This window comes from Callithrix jacchus, chromosome 9 (assembly GCF_049354715.1).
Source record: "Callithrix jacchus isolate 240 chromosome 9, calJac240_pri, whole genome shotgun sequence".
Lineage (NCBI taxonomy): Eukaryota > Metazoa > Chordata > Mammalia > Primates > Cebidae > Callithrix > Callithrix jacchus.
Genome location: NC_133510.1, coordinates 99007432 through 99032886, shown reverse-complemented (window position 1 = coordinate 99032886; position 25455 = coordinate 99007432). Strand labels below are relative to the sequence as shown.

At 41.9% G+C, this 25455-nt stretch overlaps 1 protein-coding gene across 2 annotated transcripts; it reads right to left on the bottom strand.

Annotated features, from left to right (window-relative positions):
- On the bottom strand, positions 1-25020 carry AMDHD1 (amidohydrolase domain containing 1). Of its 2 annotated transcripts, none has more exons than XM_078338092.1 (9): positions 24793-25020; positions 17035-17141; positions 15003-15067; positions 12647-12924; positions 8035-8260; positions 6498-6700; positions 2859-2952; positions 2133-2293; positions 1-830 (listed from the first exon to the last, which is right to left on the bottom strand). In XM_078338092.1, the coding sequence occupies exons 1-9, from the start codon at positions 24927-24929 to the stop codon at positions 743-745; spliced, it is 1359 nt and encodes a 452-aa protein (XP_078194218.1). In that variant the 5' UTR covers positions 24930-25020; the 3' UTR covers positions 1-742. The 2 variants fall into 2 exon arrangements, with proteins under 2 accessions (XP_078194218.1, XP_009002648.1); XM_009004400.6 differs by having other exon boundaries at positions 6498-6622.
- Positions 25021-25455: the final 435 nt, after the last annotated feature.

The following is a 25455-nucleotide window of genomic DNA, read 5'->3' as shown; positions in this document are numbered from 1 at the left end:
TGACAGCAAATATTTATTAAGAGCTGTAAAATGTGTTTTACCCAACTGTAATGTGAAGAATCAAAATTTCTTTTAAATTTCCAAAAAAATTTACATGATTGTATTTGGTAAAAATGCATCCATTTCAGGAAGGCCCCTAGGCCTGTGTATAAAATGATGTATCTTGAGCGCTCCTGGGAAGCTCTATTGCTGAGATTGAGAAGACCTTAGAAACGAAACGACATTCTTCATCAGAGGACATTAATTCATTTGAAAAGCATCTAGAAAATAAACTACTTGGGGAAAAAAAATAGTATTGCTTAACAGAAGGCTATATTTTAGCTTCATTGGGGCATATCACTTAGATTTCTTTCTATCCCTCAATGTTCACCAAATACAGTTTAAAAACTGCAATGTTAAATACAGACACAAGATGGAAATTTTAAGCCAAGCCTATTTTTCCCCACAAAGGCATTATTGTGATATCCCATCATATTAATCTACAGAATATTTGTAACCAATATTTGTGAAATAATTGGATATTTTGTGATTTTAATCATAATAGGTTTACCTGTTTATATGTCAAATGCATGTGTTAAATGAAAATAAATCCATCCCTTAGGTTTTTTGAGTGACTTAAAAAGACATTTAAGTACATTTAGGTTTAAGTGACATAATTCTGGTAAATACCAAGGTGTTAACTTTTAATGTAACTATTTTGACTTATTTCATATAGTCAAAAAGTCTTTTCTTTTCAAATCTATCATGTTTTATAGATGACTTTTCCTTTAACTATAACATATTTAATTAATTCGCAATGGCCTCCAAACTGGTAAATCAAATGCTCCCATCTAAAAAAACAAAAACAAAAACAAATATTACTTCAATGTGTACGAGTAAAAATTATCACTTTGTCAATAAATGCTAATTTTAAAATGCATTCCCTACACACTTATTTACTCCCAGCCAATAGTACTTGGGCTTTCTAAAAAAGAGTATGTAACTAACTGGTCTATGGTAAATCAAACATTGTTTAATAATATCATTTAAGTACTTGATCTTAAAACATTTGCTTCATTAAATGATACATAAATGTCACCATCAGCATTATATTCAATACAGGGTATGGTTTCTGAACATGGAGAGAATTCTAAAGCAGCTCTCTCTGGAGGACATGAGGTCCGAGGGCTAAAATGGGTTGATAAGAGTCAAGTAGCCATAGGATTTACAACTTGTAGATTTAGAACAGTAAGACCCTGATATGGTTTTGGCTGCTATGTCCTCACCCAAATCTCATTTTGAAACCATATCATGTTTCAGCTGCTATGTCCCATAATTTGGCTCCCATAATTCCCACATTGTGGGAGGGACCTGGTAGGAGTTAATTGAATCATGGGGGTGGTTCTTTCCCATGCTGTTCTGGTGATGTGAATAAGTCTCACAAGATTTGATGTGTTTATAAATGGGAGTTCCCCTGAGCACGCTGTCTTGCCTGCCACCATGTAAGACATGACATTGCTCCTCCTTTGCTTTCTGCCATGATTGTGAGGCCTCCCAGCCAAGTAGAGGCCAGTTTAACTGTGAGCCAGTTAAACCTCTTTCTTTTGTAAATTTCCCAGTCTCGGGTATATCTTTATTAGTAGCATAAGAACAGACTAATACAGACCCAAATTATCGCACTAGAGGCCCAGGTGGCAACAGACTGTGTGAGAGTGAGGGATAAGCCACCAGGAACAGGAAAACTAAGTTTAAGCTTTTGGGATCCGGTCAGCATGAGCAATCAGAAAGGGAATGAATCAGAACCAGGGTGACAAGCCAGAGTTGGGAGCAAGCCAAAAACAGAAGCCAAGCCGAAAAACACAAAGACATGCCAGAGGCCACAATACGGCCAAAGTCCAGGTAAACATAGCAGAAACCTGGAAATCTACGAAAGATACAAGACAGATGAAGAGATCTTGAAAACTTGGTCTACCCTGTAGTTTAGGACCTGTCAGTAGCCTTGCTCATTGGAAAGGGATCAAGATAGAGGAGTCTGGGTAGTGTCTGAGTCCAGACAGAGCCTGACACTAATAATTAGTGGAAAAGGGATTTAGGCCTCATCTATACACTACCGTGGGCATAATAGAAAAGAGCTAAGTTGGGAGCACACTCACTGGGATGAATTGATGATAATGAGATCTCCCTGTTTGCCAACTTCCAATGATCCATGTGTATGAGACTTTCCCAGTGCATAAGCTGCATTGATGGTGGCAGCAGCCAAGGCCTCAGTCATGGACATTCTCATGTTTACGCAGGCCAGATGCATGACCATTGGCTAAGGCAGGAAGAGAAAAGCATTGGAGAAAAGAGACATATGGCAACTGCAATTTAAAACATTTCTCAACATAGCACAACAAATAAAGGCAGTTAAAGGTACAGGAGGAATTGGCTCAGTTGCAATGGGAAAAATCTAAGTTTGTACATAAAGGTTCTTATACTTTGGAAAAGATTACTTTATTATAGGGATTGTGTATTAAATATTTACTGACAACTTTTCAAGACCACTTATTACACACAGTGAAGTTCACTTCCACCCTTACTAAGACCTCTTAGAGTTTATGCTATTCTCTGAGGAAAGGAAATGGGTTACTATAAAACCACAGTGCTCAAAGCTGAATCAGAAAATGATGCACATAGAAGCTTCTCTCCTCTATGCCTGCAGGCATTTATGTGAGGCAGAAAAATCCAATTACAATGCTGTCTACTCCGTTTTATCTTGTTTGAAAGAAAAATATTTTTAGATCTTTTAGACTGTTTTAATAGCCAGTGAAATATTTTTAAATTACTTATATGCTTGGTAAATACTCTGCTCAGAAAGGCACATGCAAAAAAATAGTTACCATTGAAAAACAATATGCATTGGGGTTGAAGTCACTGCCCAGAGCAACTATTACTCCTTCATCTAACATCTTTCTGGCTCGAGGTTGTTTCAGTCTAAGGGGAGGAAGAAAATACATCAGTCTCTAGAATTCGAACTTTTGTAGAACAGCTGTTCAGAACAGAAGAGATCTTGAGACAGTTAACACCTTCATACTCTGGAAGAAGCAGAAACTCAAGGTTAAATGATAAGAGGTAGAGTTACATTTTATAATCCCAGGACTCCTGATTTTTATCATTCTGCTTTTGAAATTACTTAGATATGACTAACATTTAATTTATGATTGTTTATCTCATTCATCTTTTTACATATTAAGGCATTTTTGCAAAGGAAGGAAAATAGAGCTTACAAATGGTTTTGAAATTTAATAAGCTTTTTGGTGACTCCCAAATTAAACAATAAATGAGATTACATTATGCTTTTTTTTTGAGACGGAACCTCCATCTCTCGCCCAGGCTGGAGTGCATGCAGTGGTGTGATCTTGGCTTACTCCAACTTCCACCTCCTGGATTCAAGAGATTCTCCTGCCTCAGCCTCCCAAGTAGCTGGGATTGCAGGTGCATGACACCACGCCCAGCTAAGTTTTGTATTATTCATAGAGACAGGGCTTCACCATGGTGGCTAGGCTGGTCTCAAACTCCAGACCTTAGGTGATCCACCCACTTTGGCCTCCCAAAGTGCTGTGATTACAGGCATGAGCCACTGCGCCCCACCATAATATGCTATTTTTATTACTTTCCATTTTGTAATTTTCTATTCGTATCTCTCCCTTTATCCCCCACCCAACTTTTTTTTTTTTTGGCCTCACACTCTTTGTAAGTCCTTTAACATCTTGAAGGCCCAAGAATTTAGTGTGTAAAATATTTAGACTTCTTCCTGGATTAGGCATCTCCCTGACCTCCCTGGTGAAATATTCTTTATTCTTTAGGACATATCTCAAAAGTTACATTAAAAAGCTTAAAAGCTCATTAAAGCAATGAGGACTGATTTAATTTGGAAATAACAGCTGTAATAGGGAAAGAGTCCAGCAGAGATGATTCTTGCCCTAGAGTCACTCCCAGTCTGTGAGGGATCATTCGCAGGACCACTTAGAATGTTTTTCAACAATGTATGAGAGGAGGTGAGTGAAGCAGAGACAGCAAGTGAGGAAAAGGTACAGCTTCAAAGATCCCTGCAAGTCATTCAAATGGCCCTCCTCCCCTTCCAGAAAGACTTAGGGGAAAAAGAGAAAAAAGCGAGGCTGTAAAAGCAGTAAAGGTGCTGCATAAAAACCAAGGAGATACATTCCCTGAATACATTTAAATATTACGTGCAAATAAACATAAAATACATTATTAAAGCAAGCCCTTAAGTAGCATAAGGCAACGGTTATTGTGGAAATGAGAGTCAAGAGAGAATTCGTGGGAAAGCAGGGGGACTTGCCGGTCTCTCCTGATGCAGATATCAGAAAAATACAGAAACGAGAAGCCAGAAAGAAGAGTGTGGCCTCACTTTGACTCCCTTGTGGTCCTAACAGGAGGCTAAACATGTCTGTGGCAATGGCAGATGACAGCCTCTGCTGGCAATAGGAATGAAGTTCAGACTTTTAATGCTGAATTGCCTTCCAGTACCACAAAGTCTTGGGATTTTGCTCCATGTCATGAGATTCAAGACAAGTTAAAGAAAGCATTTCTTTTTTTTTGAGACGGAGTCTCACTCACTCTGGTGCCCAGTCTGATGTGCAGTGGCATGATCTTGGCTCACTGCAAACTTTGCCTCCCGGGTTCAAATGATTCTCCTATCTCAGCCTCCCAGGTAGCTGGGACTACAGGCATGTGCCACCAATGCATGGCTAATTTTTCTATTTCTAGTAGAGGTGGTGTTTCACCATGTTGGCCCAGGCTGGTCTTGAACTCCTGACCTCAAGTGATCTGCCCACCTCGGCTTCCCAAAGTGTTGGGATTACAGGCGTAAACTACCATGCCTGGCTGAAGAAAGCCCTTTTTAAAAAAAAAAAAAAAAAAAAAAAAAAAAAAACTTCTTTCTTTCCTTTTTTTTTTTTTTTTGAGATGGAGTCTTGCTCTTTCGCCCAGGCTGGAGTGCAATGGTGTGATTTTGGCTCACTGCAACCTTCATCTCCCAGGTTCAAGAGATTCTCCTGCCTCAGCCTCCCAAGTGGCTGAGACTACAGGTGCGTGCTACAATGCCTGGCTAATTTTTTGTATTTTTAGTAGAGATGGGGTTTCACTGTGTTAGCCAGGATGGTCTCGATCTCCTGACCTTGTGATCTGCCCTCCTCAGCCTCCCAAAGTGCTGGGATTATAGGCATGAGCTACTGCACCCAGCCAAAAAAACTTATTTCTTGGGTGGTAGAGAATTAACCAAATTAAATATTGATTGATGACTTAGATTGATGACACTGGAAATGTATAAGACATTGGTCATACCAAAAACAGTTATTGCTATTTCCTGATTGTAGTCTATATTGTGTTTACTCTTTAAATTAAGAGAACGGTAATAATAATAACAAGGTATAATTTCATACATGTATAAAATCATAGTGGATTTGTGAAAAGCGCTGAAGTATTCCTGTCTCCACTCTTCTAAAAGGTACTCGGAGCCTGGTCTTACCTAACCTCAGCACAATTCATGCCTTGGGCTGGATGATTCTTTGTTATGGGTAGCTGTTCTGTGCAATGAGCAATGTTTAGCAGCAACCTTGGCCTCTACCCACTAGAAACCAGTAGCATCCCCTAGTTATGACAACTGAAAATGTCTCCAGACACTGCCAAATGTCCCCAGACACTGCCAAATGTCCTTTGAGGAACAAAATCACCCTGGGGTTGAGAACCACTGTCTTAACTGCAGAATGACTCCCCATACAAAAGACCACGTATCCTAGCTACACAGAAAGCACCTAGTCCTAAGAGAAGATAAACTTCCTCTTGACTGTTGGCCTCCCAGATCACAAACTTGGGGGCTGTCATGTAAGTAAGTGGCATAGTGAGAAGGGTCAGAAGATCTCAGATCTCATATTGGTTAGAATTAGAGCAACAGTAATGGGTCAGAAGACCTCAGATCTCATGTTGGTCAGAATTAGAGCAACAGATGGACTAAGGGTATTCAATTCATAGCCAGGATACAGCAAAATATCTGGGGAGATTTTACAAAATATGTCTCCTCTTTTCTACCACCCCCAGGATTTATAAAGATTTATGACAATTATGGTACCCACTAACATCCCTTTAGAAAATAGCTCATGCAGATTCTGAATACTGCTAAATATCCTTAACATGTTATGCATATATTTAAAAGTATAGCATCTATTTCACTATTTACTAATAATAAAAGTAATGCATAGTAATTCTTTTTAATTGGAAAATTCCAAAATCCAGGAATAATAATCCTCCTACTCAAAGGCAATCTGGCTCTAAGTTCCTTCCTCATGGAAATTCATTTATGAACATGAGTCCACGGTGGTATCTTCATGAGCTGAGTTTTCTTCATCTGCATTTTTAAGGGATTTGTAAGGGCAATGAAATAATGCCCCGGCACTTTGGACATCTATGTCTTCACAGCTTGTAATTGCAGCTCTTGGGTCTGGGGTAAAAAATGACCTTACCTCAGCATGTAGGCTGTGGTGGGCAGAAGGACCGCAGAGCACCTGGCCGTTGCCATGGCAATGATGCCTTCATCACTCACTTCTTCCAGGTGGCTGATTGCCTGGGCTCCCAGTTCAGCCCCAAGCTGAGGAGAATGGGCAGAGACGGAAAGATTTAACAAACAGCAACAACGAATCGATGAAGTTCCATTAAACTGTTTTTCCTACAAAGAGAAACAGCGTTTTATTGTCAAGATTCCTTGCCTACCAACTGTTGTAAACTCAATCCCCGCAAATGGGTGAAAGGTTTGTAATGGGCATTCATCTGAAAATTAGCTGGTGTGCTGCTTCAAAAACTATTCTTAAACACAAATACTTTGAGACATTTTGTGAAACGGAAAATTTCATGCATCTATGGGTCAGAGGTGAGAGAAGGGGATCTAGAGCTATTTGGGAGAATTGGGAGGACTTGGTGGTTGGATGAAATGTGGTAGGTGAGGGGGAGGCGGCAGTCAAAATTATATCCAAGGTTCTGACTTAAGCAACCGACAGGTGATGGTGTCATTCACTGAAGCAGAAAATGGGACGAGACTTGGAAGTGACACTAAGAGATCAAGCTGGATATAACGTAGTTGAGGGGAGTGCATGTGGGGTATCTGTATCTGTATTTATGCCCCAAAGGCAGTTGTTTATTTAGGTCTGAGGCTTCAGAGAGAGAAGCCTAGAATCATGACTGCAGGGACTTTGTCTTACTGAATGCCTAGAACAGTGTCTGGCACACAATATTCATTGAAATATTTGTTGAAAGGATGAATAAGTGAATGAGTTTGAGCAAAGATATATGGCTTTGAAAATCATCCTGTGGCTATTTGTGGTGTGCTCCACTAAAATGATGTGGATGCTGCCACAGAAAGATCTGAGAAGGTACAAGTGAAATGAATTTACTGTGCTAGTGTGGCTTTGTGTGCCAAGCAAAATAAATTAGAAATTTAGTAAAAGAGGCTGGGCGCGGTGGCTCATGCCTGCAATCCCAGCACTTTGGGAGGCCAAGGTGGGCAGTTCACCTGAGGTTGGGAGTTTGAGACCAGCCTGACCAACATGAAGAAACTGTGTCTCTACTAAAAATATAAAATTAGCGGGGCATGCTGGTGCATGCCTGTAATCCCAGTTACTCGGGAGGCTGAGGCAGGAGAATCATTTGAACCCAGGAGGTGGAGGCTGCAGTGAGCCGAGAACATGCCATTGCACTCCAGCCTGGGAAACAAAAGCAAAACTCCATCTCAAGAAAGAAATTCAATAAAAGAGATCACCAAGGTAATTCTTTTTCTATTACTACTAACGTTACCAGCAGATGATAATGAAAGTAAATGATCAGCAAAAAAGTAAGTTTTTAATAGAAGTCAGGGTTTTCAAGGCTCAGCCAGACCAATCTGTACATTGTTCAAACAAATTTTCCCATTCAGTATCTTTTCAGAGGGCTTTGAACAAACTAAGTTTCCCATAACATGAATGTGCAAGAATGGATGTTGACAAGGGAAAAACTAAAGGTCAACCGCACCTCCGCAGCCTTCACTGGGTGGAGTTCATCCCCATGGAAGTTAATCTGTAACCCTATATCTTTTCCACTTTGAAGAATCCTTCTGGTGGAATCGAGATCAAAGACACCCTTCTCACAAAATACGTCGATATTGTCCACGTGTATTTCCCCATTTCTGCTCAGTTCCTTCAGCTTTGGGAGGTGGTTATTGATGATGTCATCAGCAGCTTCAGTAGCAGTTTTTCCTCTGGGGGAAGAAAATGAGATTTCCATGAGCAAATATTAAAAAAAAAAAAAAAAAGAGGTAAGGTTATCTGGCACTTGAAGAACCCGAGGAGCAGTATAGGTAAATGAACTCAAGCCTCAGAAAGGTAAAGAAAGACTCAAAGCTATAACTCAGGGCTCTTCACTCTCTGGGCCGCGTCTACATAGTGGAGGTATTGACAAGTCTTCTGTATGCACTGACCCTATACACAGAGACTCAAATGGTTCATCCATTCCGGCAGCCCTGTGTTACCTTTGTGGATGCCAGCAAGACTACCTGGTTGAAAAGCTTCATTTGGCCAGGTGTGGTGACTCACGCCTATAATCCAGCACTTTGGGAGCCCGAGGTGGGCAGTTCCCTTGAGGTCAGGAGTGTGAGACCAGCCTGGCCAACATGGCGAAACTCCATCTCTACTAAAAATACAGTAATTATCCAGGCATTGTGGCATGTGCCTGTAATCCCAATTACTTGGGAGGCTGAGGCAGGAGAATTGCTTGAGTCAGGGAGGCGGAGATTGCAATGAGCTGAGATCAAACCACTGCATTCCAGCCTGGGCAACAGAGCAAGATTCTGTCTTAAAAGAAAAAAAAGAAAGAAAGAAAAAGAAAAAAGAAAAGCTTAATCTTCCTGTCAAGGACACTCAGAGGGCACCCTAGATACTCCCCATGGTAACCCACCTGTGGTCCCCTTACCTGAGCCCAGCTACCATCCTACCCTTTTCTTCCTCCACAATGTTTCCCAAAGCACCTGCCTTAGGCTTTCTGCTTCACCATCTGGAAACATGGGGGAGGAAGATAGTAGGAGGCTCTGAAATTTTCTCTAAAATTCTGGAAGAGTTGGGCATGGTACCTCATACCTATAATCCCAGCAACTGGGGAGGCTGAGGCAACAGGATCGCTTGAGCCCAAGAGTTTGAGGCTGCAGTGAGCTATGATTGCACCACTGCACTCCAGCATGGGCAACAGAGCAGGGCCCTGTCTCTAAAAAAACATTAAAAGAAGAATAGATAAAATAAATTTCTGCAGTAGTTATGTTAGAAAAGCCTGGGTTTTTAGAGTCAGTTAGACATGGAGCTCTACCACATGGTGGCCATGTAACTTAGGAGATGCTCTTTAGCTGTTATTTGAGCTCAGGCTTTACCAGTGGGAATCAAGATGTAGACATCAGAGGCTCATTGACAGATGGAGAAAATTTCTGTGAAACTTCAGCCCTGTATTTGGCACACAGAAGGCTCTCAGCAAAACCATTTGGGTAGGTGGGTAGAGGTGGACTATGAGAGACAGGCACTTACACAAGTTATTTCTAATTCTCAAGACAGTCGCATAGAATAGGGTGGTATTTAGCTCTGTTTCACAGATGAGTAATTCATGTTCAGAAAAGTTATGTCATGAGCTCAAAATCACCCAGATGGAAGTAGCCAAACTGGATTCAAACCCAGATCTGGCATCACTTCAAACTGAGACTTTCTCACCACGTCACACTATCTTTTCTACTGAAAAAGAAAGCAGACCATTATACACTTTATATTCTGTTTGAAAAAAAATTGTTTTCTATAGAGAATGTCTCAAGAGTCTCAGTGAAATTTTAAGCTTTAATAATTCCAGAAATATATTAACTTTTTGTTTTTTTTTTTGAGATGGGGTGTTTGTCTCTCACCAGGCTAGAGTTCAATGTTGCAATCTTGGCTCAGTGACTCTCTAGTTCAAACTATTCTCCTGCCTCAGCCTCCTGAGTAGCTGGGATTACAGGCACATGCCACCATGCCCAGCTAATTTATTTATTTATTTATTTTTTTGAGATGGAGTTTCACTCTTGTTACCCAGGCTGGAGTGCAGTGGTGCGATCTCGGCTTACCGCAACCTCTGCCTCCTGAGTTCAAGCAATTCTCCTGCCTCAGTCTCCTGAGTAGCTGGGACTGCAGGCATGCGCCACCATGCCCAGCTAATTTTTGTATTTTTCGTAGAGACGGGGTTTCACCATGTTGACCAGGATGGTCTTGATCTCTTGACCTCGTGATCCACTCGCCTCGGCCTCCCAAAGTGCTGGGATTATAGGTGTGAGCCCCCGTGCCCGGCCTTGTATTTTTTTTTTTTAGTAGAGATGGGGTTTCCCATGTTGGCCAGCATGGTCTTGATCGTCTGACCTTGTGATTCATCCACCTCAGCCTCCCAAAGTGCTGGGATTACAGGTGTGAACCACCGCGCCTGGCCTAATTCCAGAAATACAAATGCTAAAACCTTACAACAAGGATCACTGGAAATATTAAATACTTGTGTTTCTTTTCTACATAAATAGTTTTGTAAATTTTGAATAAATTTTAATGTTACTTTTTTAGTTTCTCTAATTGGAGATGATAATTAACATAAAGAGGTTAATTTTTATTAGCATTAAATATTTATATTTTTCCATAACACAGTGACTATAGCTAATGGCAATTTATCATTTTCTTAAAAATTGTTAAAAATAGATTATGTGTTCTCATCCCCCACAAAAAGTGATGTGAGGTAATGCATATATTAATTAGCTCAATTTAGCCATTTCACAATGTATACACATTTTAAAACAACATGTTCTACACGATAAATATATTATTTGCAAATTTAAAAAATAATATATAGACTGGGCGCAGTGGCTCATGCCTGTAATCCCAGCACTTTGGGAGGCCGAGGCAGGTGGATCACGAGGTCAGGAGTTCAAGACCAGCCTGGCCAAGATGGTGAAAACCTGTCTCTATTAAAAATACAAAAATTAGCCAGGCGTGGTGGTGTATGCCTGTAATCCCAACTACTCAGGAGGCTGAGGCAGAGAACTGCTTTAACCTGGGATGAGGAGGTTGCAGTGAACTGAGATAATGCCACTGCCCTCCAGCCAGGGCAACAGAGCAAGACTCCATCTCAAAATAATAATAATAATAATAATAATAATAATATATGTGCACATATTTTTTGAGATAGAGTTTCACTCTGTCGCCCAGGTTGGAGTACAGTGGCACAATTTCGGCTCACTCCAACCTCCGCCTCCTGGGCTCAAGCGATTCTCGTGACTCAGGCACCTAAGTAGCTGGGATTACAGGCAGGCGGCGCCACCCCACCTGGCTAATTTTTGTATTTTTAGTAGCGATGGGGTTTCACCATGTTGGCCAGGCTGGTCTCAAACTCCTGAGCTCTAGTGATCCACCTGCCTTGGCCTCTCAAAGTGCTGGGATCACAGGTGCGAGCCACCACGCCTGGCTTAAAAATGAAATTTATATTTTGGAGTTCACAAAATCAGATAAATGTAAAAGAAATTTAACCAATTAAATTTGTAAATAATGATGGTAAATCTGTAGTATTATATTTATATGTCTAAGTTATCAATGCTTCAGATTGCACTAAGATTTTGGAGGCATCCTACAGATCTTCAAATCCTATTTCTTTTAGATAGTTCAATTAGCTCTTGGAACCATGAGCCTTCCTATTTAGAAATTCCAGGACCAAAAGGAACTCTGGACAAATAAAATGCAAGTGTAGAAAGGAACAGAGTTCTCTACATAAAGCCATGTAGAAGAAACTTTTAGATAACTGGGAAGGCTAAAAATCATTTACAACAACAAAACAAAAATGTTTGCTGTTAAGTAAGCAAACAGCTGAACAAAAGAGAACCTCTTTGCATCACCTAGACCACAAGGTTTGAGCTACCTCCTGAAGAGTGTTACTATTCATTTCTAAAGTGCTTTTAGAAATGCTAATTATCGGCCGGGCGAGGTGGCTCACACCTGTAATCCAAGCACTTTGGGAGGCCGAGGCGGGTGGATCACGAGGTCAACAGATCGAGACCATCCTGGTCAACATGGTGAAACCCCGTCTCTACTAAAAATACAAAAAATTAGCTGGGCATGGTGGCGCGTGCCTGTAATCCCAGCTACTCAGGAGGCTGAGGCAGGAGAATTGCCTGAACCCAGGGGGCAGAGGTTGCGGTAAGCTGAGATCGCGCCATTGCACTCCAGCCTGGATAACAAGAGCGAAACTCCGTCTCAAAAAAAAAAAAAAGAAAGAAAAAAAGAAATGCTAATTATAATGGGAAATTATTCAAATTAATATGTGTAATTTTAAACAACATACAAGGGTCCATTTCTTTTTCTTAACCCAAGGAGCTGGAGACATCTCTTCTATCATAATTAAAGGACTAGCAGACTGATGGGGCTAAGGGATCTCCTTCCTAAAACCGAGTCTACAGGATGAGTGGACATTATTCAGGTCTTTCCAAAGTCTTTTCCCCCATCTCCTTGTACGACCTAAAGTGCTAATGCACCTCCACCCCTGGGGAACGCAGCCTCCACTTCGTTTTCACTGCTCTGAGTTAAACCCCAGTCCCACTGGCTGAGATTACTTAGGCACTGAATGAGCCCCGCAGTAGGTGGTCGAGATGCCCATGTCCAGCTCCCGCCGGGCGCGCTCAATCACACGCAGCATCTTGAGCTCGGTCTCCAAGTCGAGGCCGTATCCGCTCTTGCACTCCACCAGCGTGGTGCCAGCCCTCATCATGCACTGGAGCCGCTGCTGGAAGGAGCGGAACAGCTCCTCCTCCGAGGCTTGGCGCGTGCGCTCCACGGTGAAGTGGATCCCTCCTCCAGCCTGGTGAATTTCCATGTAAGTGGCTCCTGCCAACTGAACGCACGCCTTATTAGGCAGGCAAATGCGAGGAAGTTGCAGGCAGGTCTGCAGAATCTACCTCCAGGGGCGATATTACATGATGATCAAGAAGCCATATGGCACGGGCACCAACCAATCAGATTAGAACCGTGCTGGGATACACAGTTCTGGAAGCCCCTAGTCTGCTAGACACTGGATTGTGGGGAGCTCTGAAGGGGTTCCGGAAGATACTGGAGTGGTAGAGATGAGAGATGAGGTGGGTGGCCTGTTGGGATCTAAGGGCAATGGCAATTAAAAACTGGCACAGAAGTATTGCAATCTTTTAACTGGTCAATCAGCCGGCAATTAGACTTGCTAAATCTCAGCCCTTCCTGCATCTCTCAGCTTGTTTGAGAAAACAAAGCTTAGGCAACTCAGGAGTTGCAGGGAACCCCACTGCAATTATTCAAATCTCCACTAAAGCGGCCCGGAGGTTTCCTGGTCTCAATATTTGGCCATCAGAGTTTGGAGCTTGACCTTTGTCACTCAAAGAGGCTCTTCCTGGGGTCCCACTGGGCTCCAGTTACTCTGGGCAGCAAGGAGTGTAAGCCTGGGGTCTCCTGACCAGAGTTTTTAATCTGGCGTCTGCCATCCTCCAGCTGGTGACCCTAGTCAACACCCGTCCCTTCTCTAGATCTGGCTTTCTCCATCTACATAATGAGAGGATTGGACTGTAAATCTCTTTCTCCATCTATACAATGAGAGGATTGGACCGCTTTAGGCTCTGAAATTCTGTGATTTAATAAAACAGTCTTAAAAATAGTTCTAGTTTGTAGTTTGTTGAAGAAGAATAGTTTGAAAATTGCCATTCATTGGAGTAAAGCTTGGAAACATTACTAATCACGAGAATAAAATGTGTTATATTTTATATGATATCTGAAGAAAAGAATTGTTTTCTTCTTTTCCCGAAATAAGCCACTTTAGCTGCTAGGAGGCACTTCTATTTTTTTTTTTTTCCTTTTTTAAAAAAACTTGTGAAAATGCCTCCAACCAGGGATTTAGGAGTTGGCTAATGCTAGTATATGACTAACACAGATTACATTTTGTGATTCTTAATAAGTCTCAGTTTTCTGAAAGAGAAAAATATAACACATTTTATTCTCGTGATTAGTAATGTTTCCAAGCTTTACTCCAATGAATGGCAATTTTCAAACTATTCTTTGAAGCCCTTTCAAAGGCTACTAGAGATAGTGATTTGGAATGAGAATGTGGGGAAGGAAAGAGAGGGGGACACTAGTGGGCAGGAGCAGCCCTGTGTATAATACAATGATTTGGGGCAGCTATAAATAAGTTTTATTGTCATTTGTTTGCCATACCCAGGCAAGTAAAAATATCCATTAAAAAGGTATGTTGGTTGGGCACGGTGGCTCACGCCTGTAATCCCAGCACTTTGGGAGGCCAAGGCAGGCAGATCATGAGGTCAGGAGATCGAGACCATCCTGGCTAACATGGTGAAACCCTGTCTCTACTAAAGATACAAAAAATTAGCCAGGCATGGTGGTACACAATTATAGTCCCAGCTACTCTGGAGGCTGAGGCAGGAGAATCGCTGGAACCTGGGAGGTGGAGGTTGCAGTGAGCCAAGACCGTGCCACTGCAATCCAGCCTGGGCAACAGAGCAAGAGTCCATCTCAAAAAAAAAAAAAAAAAAAAAAGACTGAGTGTGGCAGCTCATGCCTATTATCCCAGCACTTTGGGAGGCTGAGGCTGGCGGATCATGAGGTCAGGAAATCGAGACCATGTTGGCCATGGTGAAACCCTGTCTCTACTAAAAAATATCAAAAATTAGCTGGGCTTGGTGGTGTGTGCCTATAGTCCCAGTTATTCAGAAGGCTGAGGCAGGGGAATCACTTGAACCCGGAAGACGGAAGCTGCAATAAGCTGAGACCATGCCACTGCACTCCAGCCTGGCAACAAAGCCAAAAAAAAAAAAAAGTTTCCTCAAAAAAAAAAGATGTTGACATATGTTGCAAAGCGTGATAGCTTACTAACTCTTTAGCAAAAGACTTTATGTTTGTGCTTTATTTTGATTTGCCATGATTTGTTGCAGTTACCTTCATTGCAAACTCGTGAACTCTTTCACCAGCCCATACTGGATGTGTGTGTGCATCCACCAAACCTGTAATTAATAAATCAAGTCATCTTACAATTAACAAGTAGCACTTAGACAGCAGGCAGACAGCAGCACTGTACCCTGCTGCTCTGGGGAAAGTGTGATGGTAGTCATCCATTTAGAAGGAGCATGAAAGGAAGAATTTGTCTGGTTCCCTTGACAGAGAGGAAAGACTGACTTGTTGTATGGCTGGTCTAGAAAGCGCTAATGAAAGAGGTGATGAAACACAATGAAAATATCCCTTACAGAAATACAGCCCCTTTTGCTCAATACGTCCATGCTCACCAAATAGGCTTTTATTTTATTTAATTAATTAATTTATTTATTTTTGAAAAATGGTCTCATTCTGTTGCCCAGGCTGGAGTGTAGTGGAACACTCACGGCTCTCTGCAGCCTCGGCCTCCCAGCTCAAGCAATCCTCCCACCTCAGTCTCCCTAGTAGCTGGGACTACAGGCATGCACCACCACACAGGCTAATCTTTGCCACGTTTCGTAGGCTGGTCTTGAATTCTTGGGCTCAAATGATCTGCCTACCTCAGCTTCCAATGAACTGCCCAACTCGGCCTCCCAAAGTGCAGGGATTACAGGCATCAGCCACCTCACCTGGCTCAAATAAACTTTGAAATCAGGTTGTCAAACCTACTAGTTGAGCAAAACCATGAAACTTATCACCAAGGAATAATCTGGGCATTAAAACATAAGACTACAATCCCCTCCCCCTGCAACTCTGAGAAGGGAAGATATGAAATCAGGAAGATGAATCTATCTTCAAGAAAGACATGTATTTTAATTAAAGAGATACTATAAGACAATCACTTGAAACTTTTTTTTATCCAGGTACAATTCAGTAACATGTATCTTTCCAGAATGTTTTAAATCTTATGGATTAAATGACTCATTATTGGCTTTGATTGGACTAAGATCAAAAGCCCCTACTCAGATTGCTTTTTCTATATTTCTCATAACATTTCACCCTGACTTTGTCTTCTGACCCTCAAGAATCATAAGGAAAGCCGGCGCAGTGGCTCACACCTATAATCCCAGCACTTTGGGAGGCCAAGACCAGAAGATCATTTGAGGTCAGGAGTTCAAGACAAGCATGACCAACATCGTGAAACCTATTGCTACTAAAAATACAAAAATTAGCCAGGCATGATGGTGCACACCTGTAATCCCAGCTACTTGCAAAACTGAGGCACAAGAATTACTTGAACCTGGGAGGTGGAGGTTGCAGTGAGCCAAGATCACAGCACTGCACTCCAGCCTTGGTGACAGAGTGAGACTCTGTCTCAAAACAAACAAACAAACAAATGAAAAGCCATCAGGTAGAAGCTCTGTCAGATGTATACAATAAGCATTTAAAAGTATAAAAATTTTATATAAAAATATAAACAGGCAGCCCTTATGTTTGTGTAGAGCTCAAAGTTTGTGAAACTTGTTTTGGATGCTTACATGAAGCCATACAACATAGTTAATATAGGAGATGATGGTTAATAAGCTGATTCTGTTGTCAATCATTAAAGATACAAGTGAACTGCAATGAAAGCTCTAGGATGTTTTTTTCTTTTTCTGCCCAGAGCTGGATCCTTTGTTTCATACCCTATACAAATTTAGAGTATTTCTGGTATTAGAGGCAGCAGCTCCCTTGCTTGCCTCTCCTATGCCATGGATTAATGACGTTCTTTTACTGTTTTTGAACCTAAACACAACACAGCTGGTTTCTCTTCAGCATGTGAGTGGGAAGAAGTGGGGTCGAATGAATGGGCTTGATTGCTAGGCAGTTATCAGGACCCAAGGTGAAACCATGTTTGAAAGCAACTAGGCATTCAGTAATAGAAATTCAATACATGGAACTATTATTATTTTTTAATATTATTTTGAGACTTTAAAACAAGCTGTTACTCTCCCTCTTTACATTTCTGGAGCAACTGTTCAAGCTACTTATAGAGCTTTACTGAAAAAGAGATAAATACCTGGTAGAATGCATTTCCCAGAGCAATCAATTATTTCTTCAAAAGTTTCTCCAGAAAACTGTCTTCGAATAACATCGGCAGGACCAATAGCTTTTATAAGCCCATCTCTGAAGAAAAATCAAGGAATCATTACTAATGTTTGCAGAAATCTTGTGAGAAATCTGATGAGTGACTTAAATATGTTTTCAGATGCTTTGGTGTTAGTCAATATTTACTGTGTTTCTGTCTTGAACCTGAGTTTTTGGAAAAGCATCTCTAGCCACATTTAAGACAACCATGAAAGACCTAGATTAGCCAAAGCCATCCTCAGCAAAATAAACAAAACTGGAGGAATCACATTACCTGACTTCAAATTATAGTACAGAACTATAGTAACTAAAACAGCATGGTACTAGCATTAAAAACAGACACATAGACCAATGGAACACAGAAATAAGTCCATACATCTACGGCGAACTCATTTTTAGCAAAGATGCCAAGAACATACATCAGGGAAAAGACAGTCTCTTCAATAAATGGTGCTGAGGAAACTGGTTATCCATATGCAAAAGAATGAAATCAAATCTAAATGGATTAAAGACTGAAATCTAAGACCTTAAACTATGAAATTACTCAAAAAAGGCATTGGGAAAACTCTCCAGGATATTGGTTCAGGCCACAATTTCTTAGGAGATACCCCACAAGAACAGGCAGCCAAAGCAAAAATGGACAAATGGGATCACATAAAGTTAAAAGGCTTCTGCATAGCAAAATAATAATAATAATAATAGCAGCAATGTGAAGAGACAACCCACAGAATGGGAGAAAATAATTTGCAAATGACCCAATTGACAAGGGATTAATAACCAGAATATATAAGGAAAAAACAACTCAATAGGAAAAAAACTAATAATCTGATTAAGAAATGGGCAAAAGATCTGAATAGACATTTTTCAAAAGAAGAGATACAAACAGGTATATGAAAAGGTGCTCAACATCAATAATCATCAAAGAAATGCAAAGCAAAACCACAATGATATATACTCTTATCCCAGTTAAAATGGCTTTTATCCAAAAGGCAGGCAATAACAAATGCTGGAGAGGATATGGAGAAAGAGGAACCCTTGCACACTGTTGGGAATGTGAATTAGTACAGCCACTATGGGGAACAGTATGGAAGCTCCTCAAAAAACTAAAAATAGAGCTCCTATATGATCCAGCAATCCCACTGGTAGGTCTATATGCAAAAGAAAGGAAGTCAATATATTAAAGAGGTATCTGCTTCTCATGTTAATTGCAGCACTATTCAATTGCAGCACTTCCACACACTAAGTGCTGGAAGCACACTAAGTGCCCATCCACAGATGAATAAAGAAAATGTAGTACATATATTCAATGGAGTACTATTCAGCTGTGAAAAAGAGTGAGATTCTGTCATTTGCAACAACATGGATAGAACTGGAGGATATTATGTTAAGTAAAATAAGCCAGGCACAGAGAGACAAACTTAGCACATTCTCATTCATTGGTGGGAGCTAAAAATGAAAACGATTGAACTCATGGAGATAGGGAGTAGAATGATGGTTACTAGAGGCTGGGAAGAATAGAATGGGAGAGAAGAAAAATGGGAATTGTTAATGGCTAGAAAAAATATGGTTAAATACAATGAATAAGACCTAGTATTTGATAAAACAACAGGGTGACTACAGTCTGCAATAGTATGCTGTATGTTTTAGAATAACTGAGGGAGTACAATCGGAATGTTTGTGACACAAAGAAATGATGAATGCTTGAGATGATGGAAACCCCATTTACCCTGATGTGATGATTATACATTGTATGACTGTTTTAAAATAACACATGTACCTCATATATATATATATGTTGGGTCTTGGCCACTCACAGAAGTGGTTGGGGTAATCTAACAAAATGTAATATATATATATATATATATATATATATATATATATATATATATATACTATGTACCCATGAAATTTAAAATTAATTTTAAACATTAAACATATGTAGCAGATTGCCATTTGTTCCCCAAGATTGATGTTCCCTTTTCTTACACTAGTAAAGCCCTACTTTTTTTTTTTTGGGACAGAGTCTCACTCTGTCACCCAGGCCGGAGTGCAGCGGTGCGATCTCGGCTCACTGCAACCTCCACCTCCCAGGTTCAAGCAATTCTCCTGCCTCAGCCTCCTGAGTAGCTGGGATTACAGGCGTGCACCACCACACGTGCTTAATTTTTGTATTTTTAGTACAGACAGTGTTTCACCATGTTCAGGCTGGTCTCGAACTCCTGACATTGTGATCCTTTAGGCTTTAGCCTAAGCCCTAAATTTTAGTTGGACACGTGACCACCCAGAGTACAGACTACATTTCCCCACCTCCCACCAGTCAGGTATGGCCACAAGACTCAGATCTAGCCAGTAGGATTGCCTTCTCTTTCTTTTCTTACTGGCTAGAATGCAGACACCGTAAGGAGAGATGCGATGGCCATCTTGGGTCACGGAGAGAGTGTAAGAAAGTGGGCAATGCACGGGAGAGCAAGGCAGCAGGGAGCCGGCTCCCAAGGACTCCATGGAGTATTGCAATCAACTAGCCCTGCATTCCTACATTTAGATTTTCACATAGAAGAGAAATAGACTTCCATCTTGTGTCAGCCATTGGTTAATCTGGGTCTTGGCCACTCACAGCAAATTCATGCTTCCAACGTGGAGATTCAGGGCTATAATCCTGAGAGCTGGAATGTGTTGTTAAGAGCAGGTTAGGATAAGGGATTCAGAACTGGAACAGAAGTGGTTGGGGTAACCTAACAAAATGTAAGAGTGGAGGAGCAGAAGAAACTGGATGTAAAGAGTAGATGTTATGAATGGAAAATAAGTAACAGTAACAATTCTTTATCACTAACAGCTTTTATCTGGCCCAGTTGGATGATCTACCCCATGTGCAGTGAATCTGGTGATGGAAAGGACCAAAAGGATTAGAAATTTACACTTGAAAGGGAAAGAACAGAGATTGCTCTTATGCAAAGAGTGAATGACTGCCACTGCCTTAAGAGAGGTCGTTTTAACAAAGTCAAATCTAAGGAATAAATCTCTAATATTCTCCGTCTGTGTGGGAGGAGAATTTTGAGGGGCACTGGGTCCTCTTCCTGACCCCACTAATCCCATGCTTATCTACCTTTCGATAGTGTGGTTCTCTCATTCATCAGTGGACTCCTATCTATGTTGGAACAAAAGTTCACGTCCAAGGACAGTATTGAAGGAAACTAACAAAAAGCATTCCCCAAAAAGTGTTTTTTTAATGTAGCCATTAAAATTATAAAGATATATATTACTGCTACGGTAAGATTTTCACTATTTATTACTAAGTGAAAAAAAACCCGAGTACAAAACAATATATGTAGCTTCCTTTTCTAAAGCATGCCTTTTTATGTGATTCTATTTGCAAAGGAAACCATCTGAAAGGAGAAGCACTAAATCTTGGCGTTAGTTCACCTAATGATGGGGTTTGAGTGACTTTTTCCTTTTTGTTCATCTGTATTTTCTTTTCCTACAATGAACATATATCACATGTACTTTTTTTAGGGGATAAAAATAATAGACATGTGTGGTTTTATTTGCTTTCTATTCTGAGAAGTTTAGGAAGAATCTTCTGAAAGTAAAGCAAATTAGCAAGCAAGACCCCACTTGAGGAGCTAAAGTATAATTACCATAATGGAAACAGTAACGAAGATGATTTAAGGAGGATGATGCTTCTTTGAGTGGCTCTCAGGGTGCTTTGTGAAAATTCAGAATTGGTACAAACACTGTCTCAGTTACTAAAACCTAAAAATTAGTCTTTTTTTTAGATGGATAAATCTGATGCCTCTTCTGATTCTCCCATTGGTTCAGGCACTCCTCCGTGCCGTCTCTTATAATAAGCCTATTTGCACACATCTCGCTACCTTTGTGCTTACTATATTGTATTATAATTATCTTTTCATGTGTCTTGTTCCCCAGTAGACTTTGGGCTCTTTGCGATCAGAATGATTATTAGTCATTTTTGCATCCCCTAAGCGGAGCACATATTTGTGAATGAATGAAAATGTCCTATTTTAGGTTCATTGTCTACCTGACTCTTTTATTGGCTTCTAGGAAGGAAAATAAAAACCCGTCAATTTTTCCTTCAACATTTTCCATTTTTACCCTTCCTCTGAAGTGCTAAAACAAATGGTCCTTGTGTCTGAATCTATATTTTAATTCTTGTTTGTTTTGTTCATTTAGACATCATCTAGGTTTTAGCCTTTGGATGGGACAATTGTAAACTGGATGACAGTTTGTGCTTCTTTTCCACACCTGGGAGCTTCTTCAAGATTAACTACAACTACACACACACACACACACACACACACACACACACACACACACAGAGAGAGAGAGAGAGAGAGAGAACTTAAGAATGAGATAACTTTAGAGACCTAAATTACTGACTATAATGGTTACAACGGTGGAATTATACCTTATAGCAGACAATCACTGAGATATTTATTTTTAGGAGGGGGGGATTTCTGGTGCCCCTCAAATCATATTCTTTTCCAGGACTCATTTATGTATCTATAGCATATAGGGGATTGACTATTAGCTGATCTCACTGAGGTTCATTCTAATCAGGACATACTATGGTATGTACATACTTGTTAAAAAAAAAAGAACACACCATTAAAATCCATTCATTTCTGGGCTTTTAAATGGAACCTTCTTCCACTTCTCTGTGCTTTTAATCAGTGCCCCTCTCCCTACACTCACACCCACAGCTTGTGTTCTTCTCGTCTACCAAAAGAGAAGCAGGATCAAGTTGTCTTTGAACACACAAGTTCTATGTAAGGGAAGTGATGTGAAAATTTAAGACAATCACCTAAATAATTCGCCCTGAAAACACTTTTACCTTAAAATATTCAGATAATGAAGGTGGAAGATATATTTCAAATCACCTCAGATCACCAGATAGTTATTCCAATTCTATGCTTGTGTTTTGCATTAACCTGATATATAAGATAGTGATGGTAGTAAGTGAAAATAAAAACAACACCATCCTGTACCCAGCTAATCATATTTGAATAGCAAAGTTCTCAATATTCTTGTAAATTGATTTCAATGTAATAAAGTCAACAAACTGAGAACAATGTAATAGATTCAAATGAAAAGACCCCACCTTCCAGACCACAAGTCAGCTCTCTCCTTTTTTTCCCCTACTTTTTGTGGTCTTGATGTGAACATAGAACACGTGTTGGAACCCAAGACTTGATGTTGGTGCATTGGTATAATTTTTTTTTTTTTTGAGACAGAGTCTCCCTCTGCCACCCAGGCTGGAGTGCAGTAGTGCAGTCTTGGATCCCTGCAACCTCCGCCTTCCAGGTTCAAGTGATTCTCCTGCCTCAACCTCCTGAATAGCTGGGATTACAGACGTGCGCTGCCATACCCTGCTAATTTTTGTATTTTTAGTAGAGACAGGGTTTCACCATGTTGTCTAGGCTGGTCTCAAGCTCCTGACCTCAGGTGATCCACCCACCTCGGCCTCCCAAAGTGCTGGGATTACAGGCATGACTCACTGCACCAGCTGCATTGGTATAATTTTTATAGATACTCTGGTCCTAACTCAGGTAGATATTTTTCGACTTTCTCTTTTTTTTTTTTTTGAGACAGAGTTTCGCTCTTGTTACCCAGGCTGGAGTGCAATGGCACGATCTCAGCTCACCGCAAACTCCGCCTCCTGGGTTCAGGCAATTCTCCTGCCTCAGCCTCCTGAGTAGCTGGGATTACAGGCATGCACCATCATGCCCAGCTAATTTTTTTGTATTTTTAGTAGAGACGGGGTTTCACCATGTTGACCAGGATGGTCTCGATCTGTTGACCTCGTGATCCACCCACCTCGGCCTCCCAAAGTGCTGGGATTACAGGCTTGAGCCACCACGCCCGGCTATTTTTCAACTTTCTAAGCAAATTTTTAAACAATATTTTATAGTAAATTGGGAATGTTTTCATCCCTTTGTTAATTAAAAATAAACCAACAGGCTGGGCATGGTGGTTCATGCCTGTAATCCCAGCACTGGGAGGCCAAAGCAAGTGGGTCAGTTGAGCCCAGGAGTTTGAGACCAGCCTAAGCAACATCATGAGACCATGTCTCTACAAAAAATACAAAAATTAGGCTGGCATGGTGGCCTGTGCCTGTAGTCCCAGCTACTTGGGAGGCTGAGGTGGGAGGTTGGCTTGGGTCTGGGAGGTAGAGGTTGCAGTTGAGCCTGGGAGGTGGAGCTGAGATCATGCCACTGCACTCCAACCTGGGTGACAGAGCTAGACCCTGTCTCAAAAAAAAAAACAAACCACAATAGGTTGGGCATAGTGGCTCATGCCTGCAATCCCAACACTTTGGGAGGCCAAGGCTGGTAAATCACTTGAGGTCAGGAGTTAAGAGACCAATCTGACCAACATGGTGAAACCCCCTCTCTACTAAAAGAACAAAAAATTAGTCGGTCATCGTGGAGCAGCTATTATAATGCCAGAGGCTGAGGCAGGAGAATCGCTTGAACCCAGGAGGTGGAGGTTGCAGTGAGGGAGATCACACCATTGCACTCCACCCTGGGCAACAGAATGAGATTCGGTCTCATAAATAAATAAACTAATTAAATAAAATAAAAATAAACCAACAGTCTTAAAAGCTGGGCTCTTGCACAACCCTAAACTGCCTCAGACAAGCCGTGGTCAGTTTGTGAGACTCATTCAGTGTGTGCAGTTGTGGCCCCATGGCGCCCTTCAGATTCAAATTCTCATCCAATTTCCCTTGCTGCCCCAGGTTGCCCTCAAACTTTGTTCTTTTATTAACATCTGGCAGGAAACTCAGATGATTAAGAGAAATATCTTGTTTTCTGGTGGCCAAATCTTGATTTCTTATCACTCGGGGACACTATCGACTAAATGTTCTCTGTAGTTCTTTTTTTTTTTTTGAGACGAAGTTTCGCTCTTGTTATCCAAGCTGGAGTGCAATGGCGCAATCTCGGCTCACCGCAAACTCCGCCTCCTGGGTTCAGGCAATTCTCCTGCCTCAGCCTCCTAAGTAGCTGGGATTACAGGCACGCGCCACCATGCCCAGCTAATTTTTTTGTATTTTTAGTAGAGACGGGGTTTCACCATATTGACCAGGATGGTCTCGATCTCTTGACCTCGTGATCCACCTGCCTCGGCCTCCCAAAGTGCTGGGATTACAGGCGTGAGCCACCGCACCCGGCCTGTTCTCTGTAGTTCTAAAGCTTTAGTGCACGAGACCACGGGGTTGTGAAAGGTACTTTTGAAAAATTCAGGTCTCAAAACTCCAGTCCCAGTGATGCTGATCCTAAAATTCTAGGGATAGGGAGTTGGAGAATGCAGGTGGAATCAGAAATCTGCCTTGAGAATAAAATAACCACAGGCCACCCTGACAAAGGTAGTCTCCTGGGCTCCCTTTAAGAAGCACTGAGGAGAACCCCAGCCTCTTCTGATGGTTGGACAGTGATATTTTACCAGCAGAGGCAGGACCCCCTATGCGTTCCAATAGGATGTTCCTCTCTGAGCTCTTTAAACGGAATGACAGCCCAAGCCGTAGGGCGTGTTAGCAACAGGTGCCCCAAAGGCTGGCTGGCTTGCCCCTGTGTCTCTGTGCAGGGAAGCTTTCACGGCATTGCTTCCCTCTACAGTGCACAGAGCGGCCAGCTCCGCCCGTGGCGGCCCCCACCCTGCGCACCCCGCCACTTACGTGCCCACCACCAGGCTGGCGCCCTCCAGCACCGCCAGGCTGCGCAGCCCGTCCCGCGTCAGGAAGCGCTCGCCACCGGCGCACACCAGTACCATTTGCCGCGCGTTTACCAGCAGGAGCCTGTGGCCGCCTGCCATGTCGCTGGGAGCCGAGGGCCGCCGGGAGGCCACCTGGCTTGGGCCGGGGGCCGGACGCAGTGGAGGACGAAGAGCCGCAGCCTGCACCGCCAGGGGCGGGGAGGGTGGGGCGGGGGCGGGCGCTCACATCCGCTGCCCTTTGCTCGCCTCCCCCAACCGCAGCAATGAGGGCAGTAATCATCGCAAGAATGGCAATGAGTAATAAACCTGATGAGGAATCTTTGTTGGTCGTCTTGTGCTGTCCTGAGTAAATGAGATGGAGACTAGTGTTCCTATTTTTCAGATAAGGAAACCGCAGCTTGGTCGCCCCGAGAGATCAAAATGGGTTGTGTTGATCACGTGGTTATGTGGAAGCGGGTCGAAAAGGGTGGGTGAGGGCGCCCGGAGTGTTCGGGAGTGAAGGGCGAGAACCTGGGTAGAGCCCCGAAGGAGGCGCAATAGGGGAAAGCCTCTGACCAGGGAGTTGGGAGGGAGCCTGGAGGTAGAGCTCCTGGAGAGGGCAGAGTAGGGGCGGGGACTGGAGCTT

Coding starts and splice junctions, on each gene's coding strand:
- AMDHD1 (XM_078338092.1), bottom strand. CDS start 24,929: ATGGCAGGCGGCCACAGGCTCCTGCTGGTAAACGCGCGGCAAATGGTA. Junction 6,701..8,034: donor ACCCAGTGAAGGCTGCGGAG/GTGCGGTTGACC, acceptor TTCTCTTTGTAG/GAAAAACAGTTTAATGGAAC. Junction 2,294..2,858: donor ATGCATATTGTTTTTCAATG/GTAACTATTTTT, acceptor TTCCTGCCTTAG/CCAATGGTCATGCATCTGGC.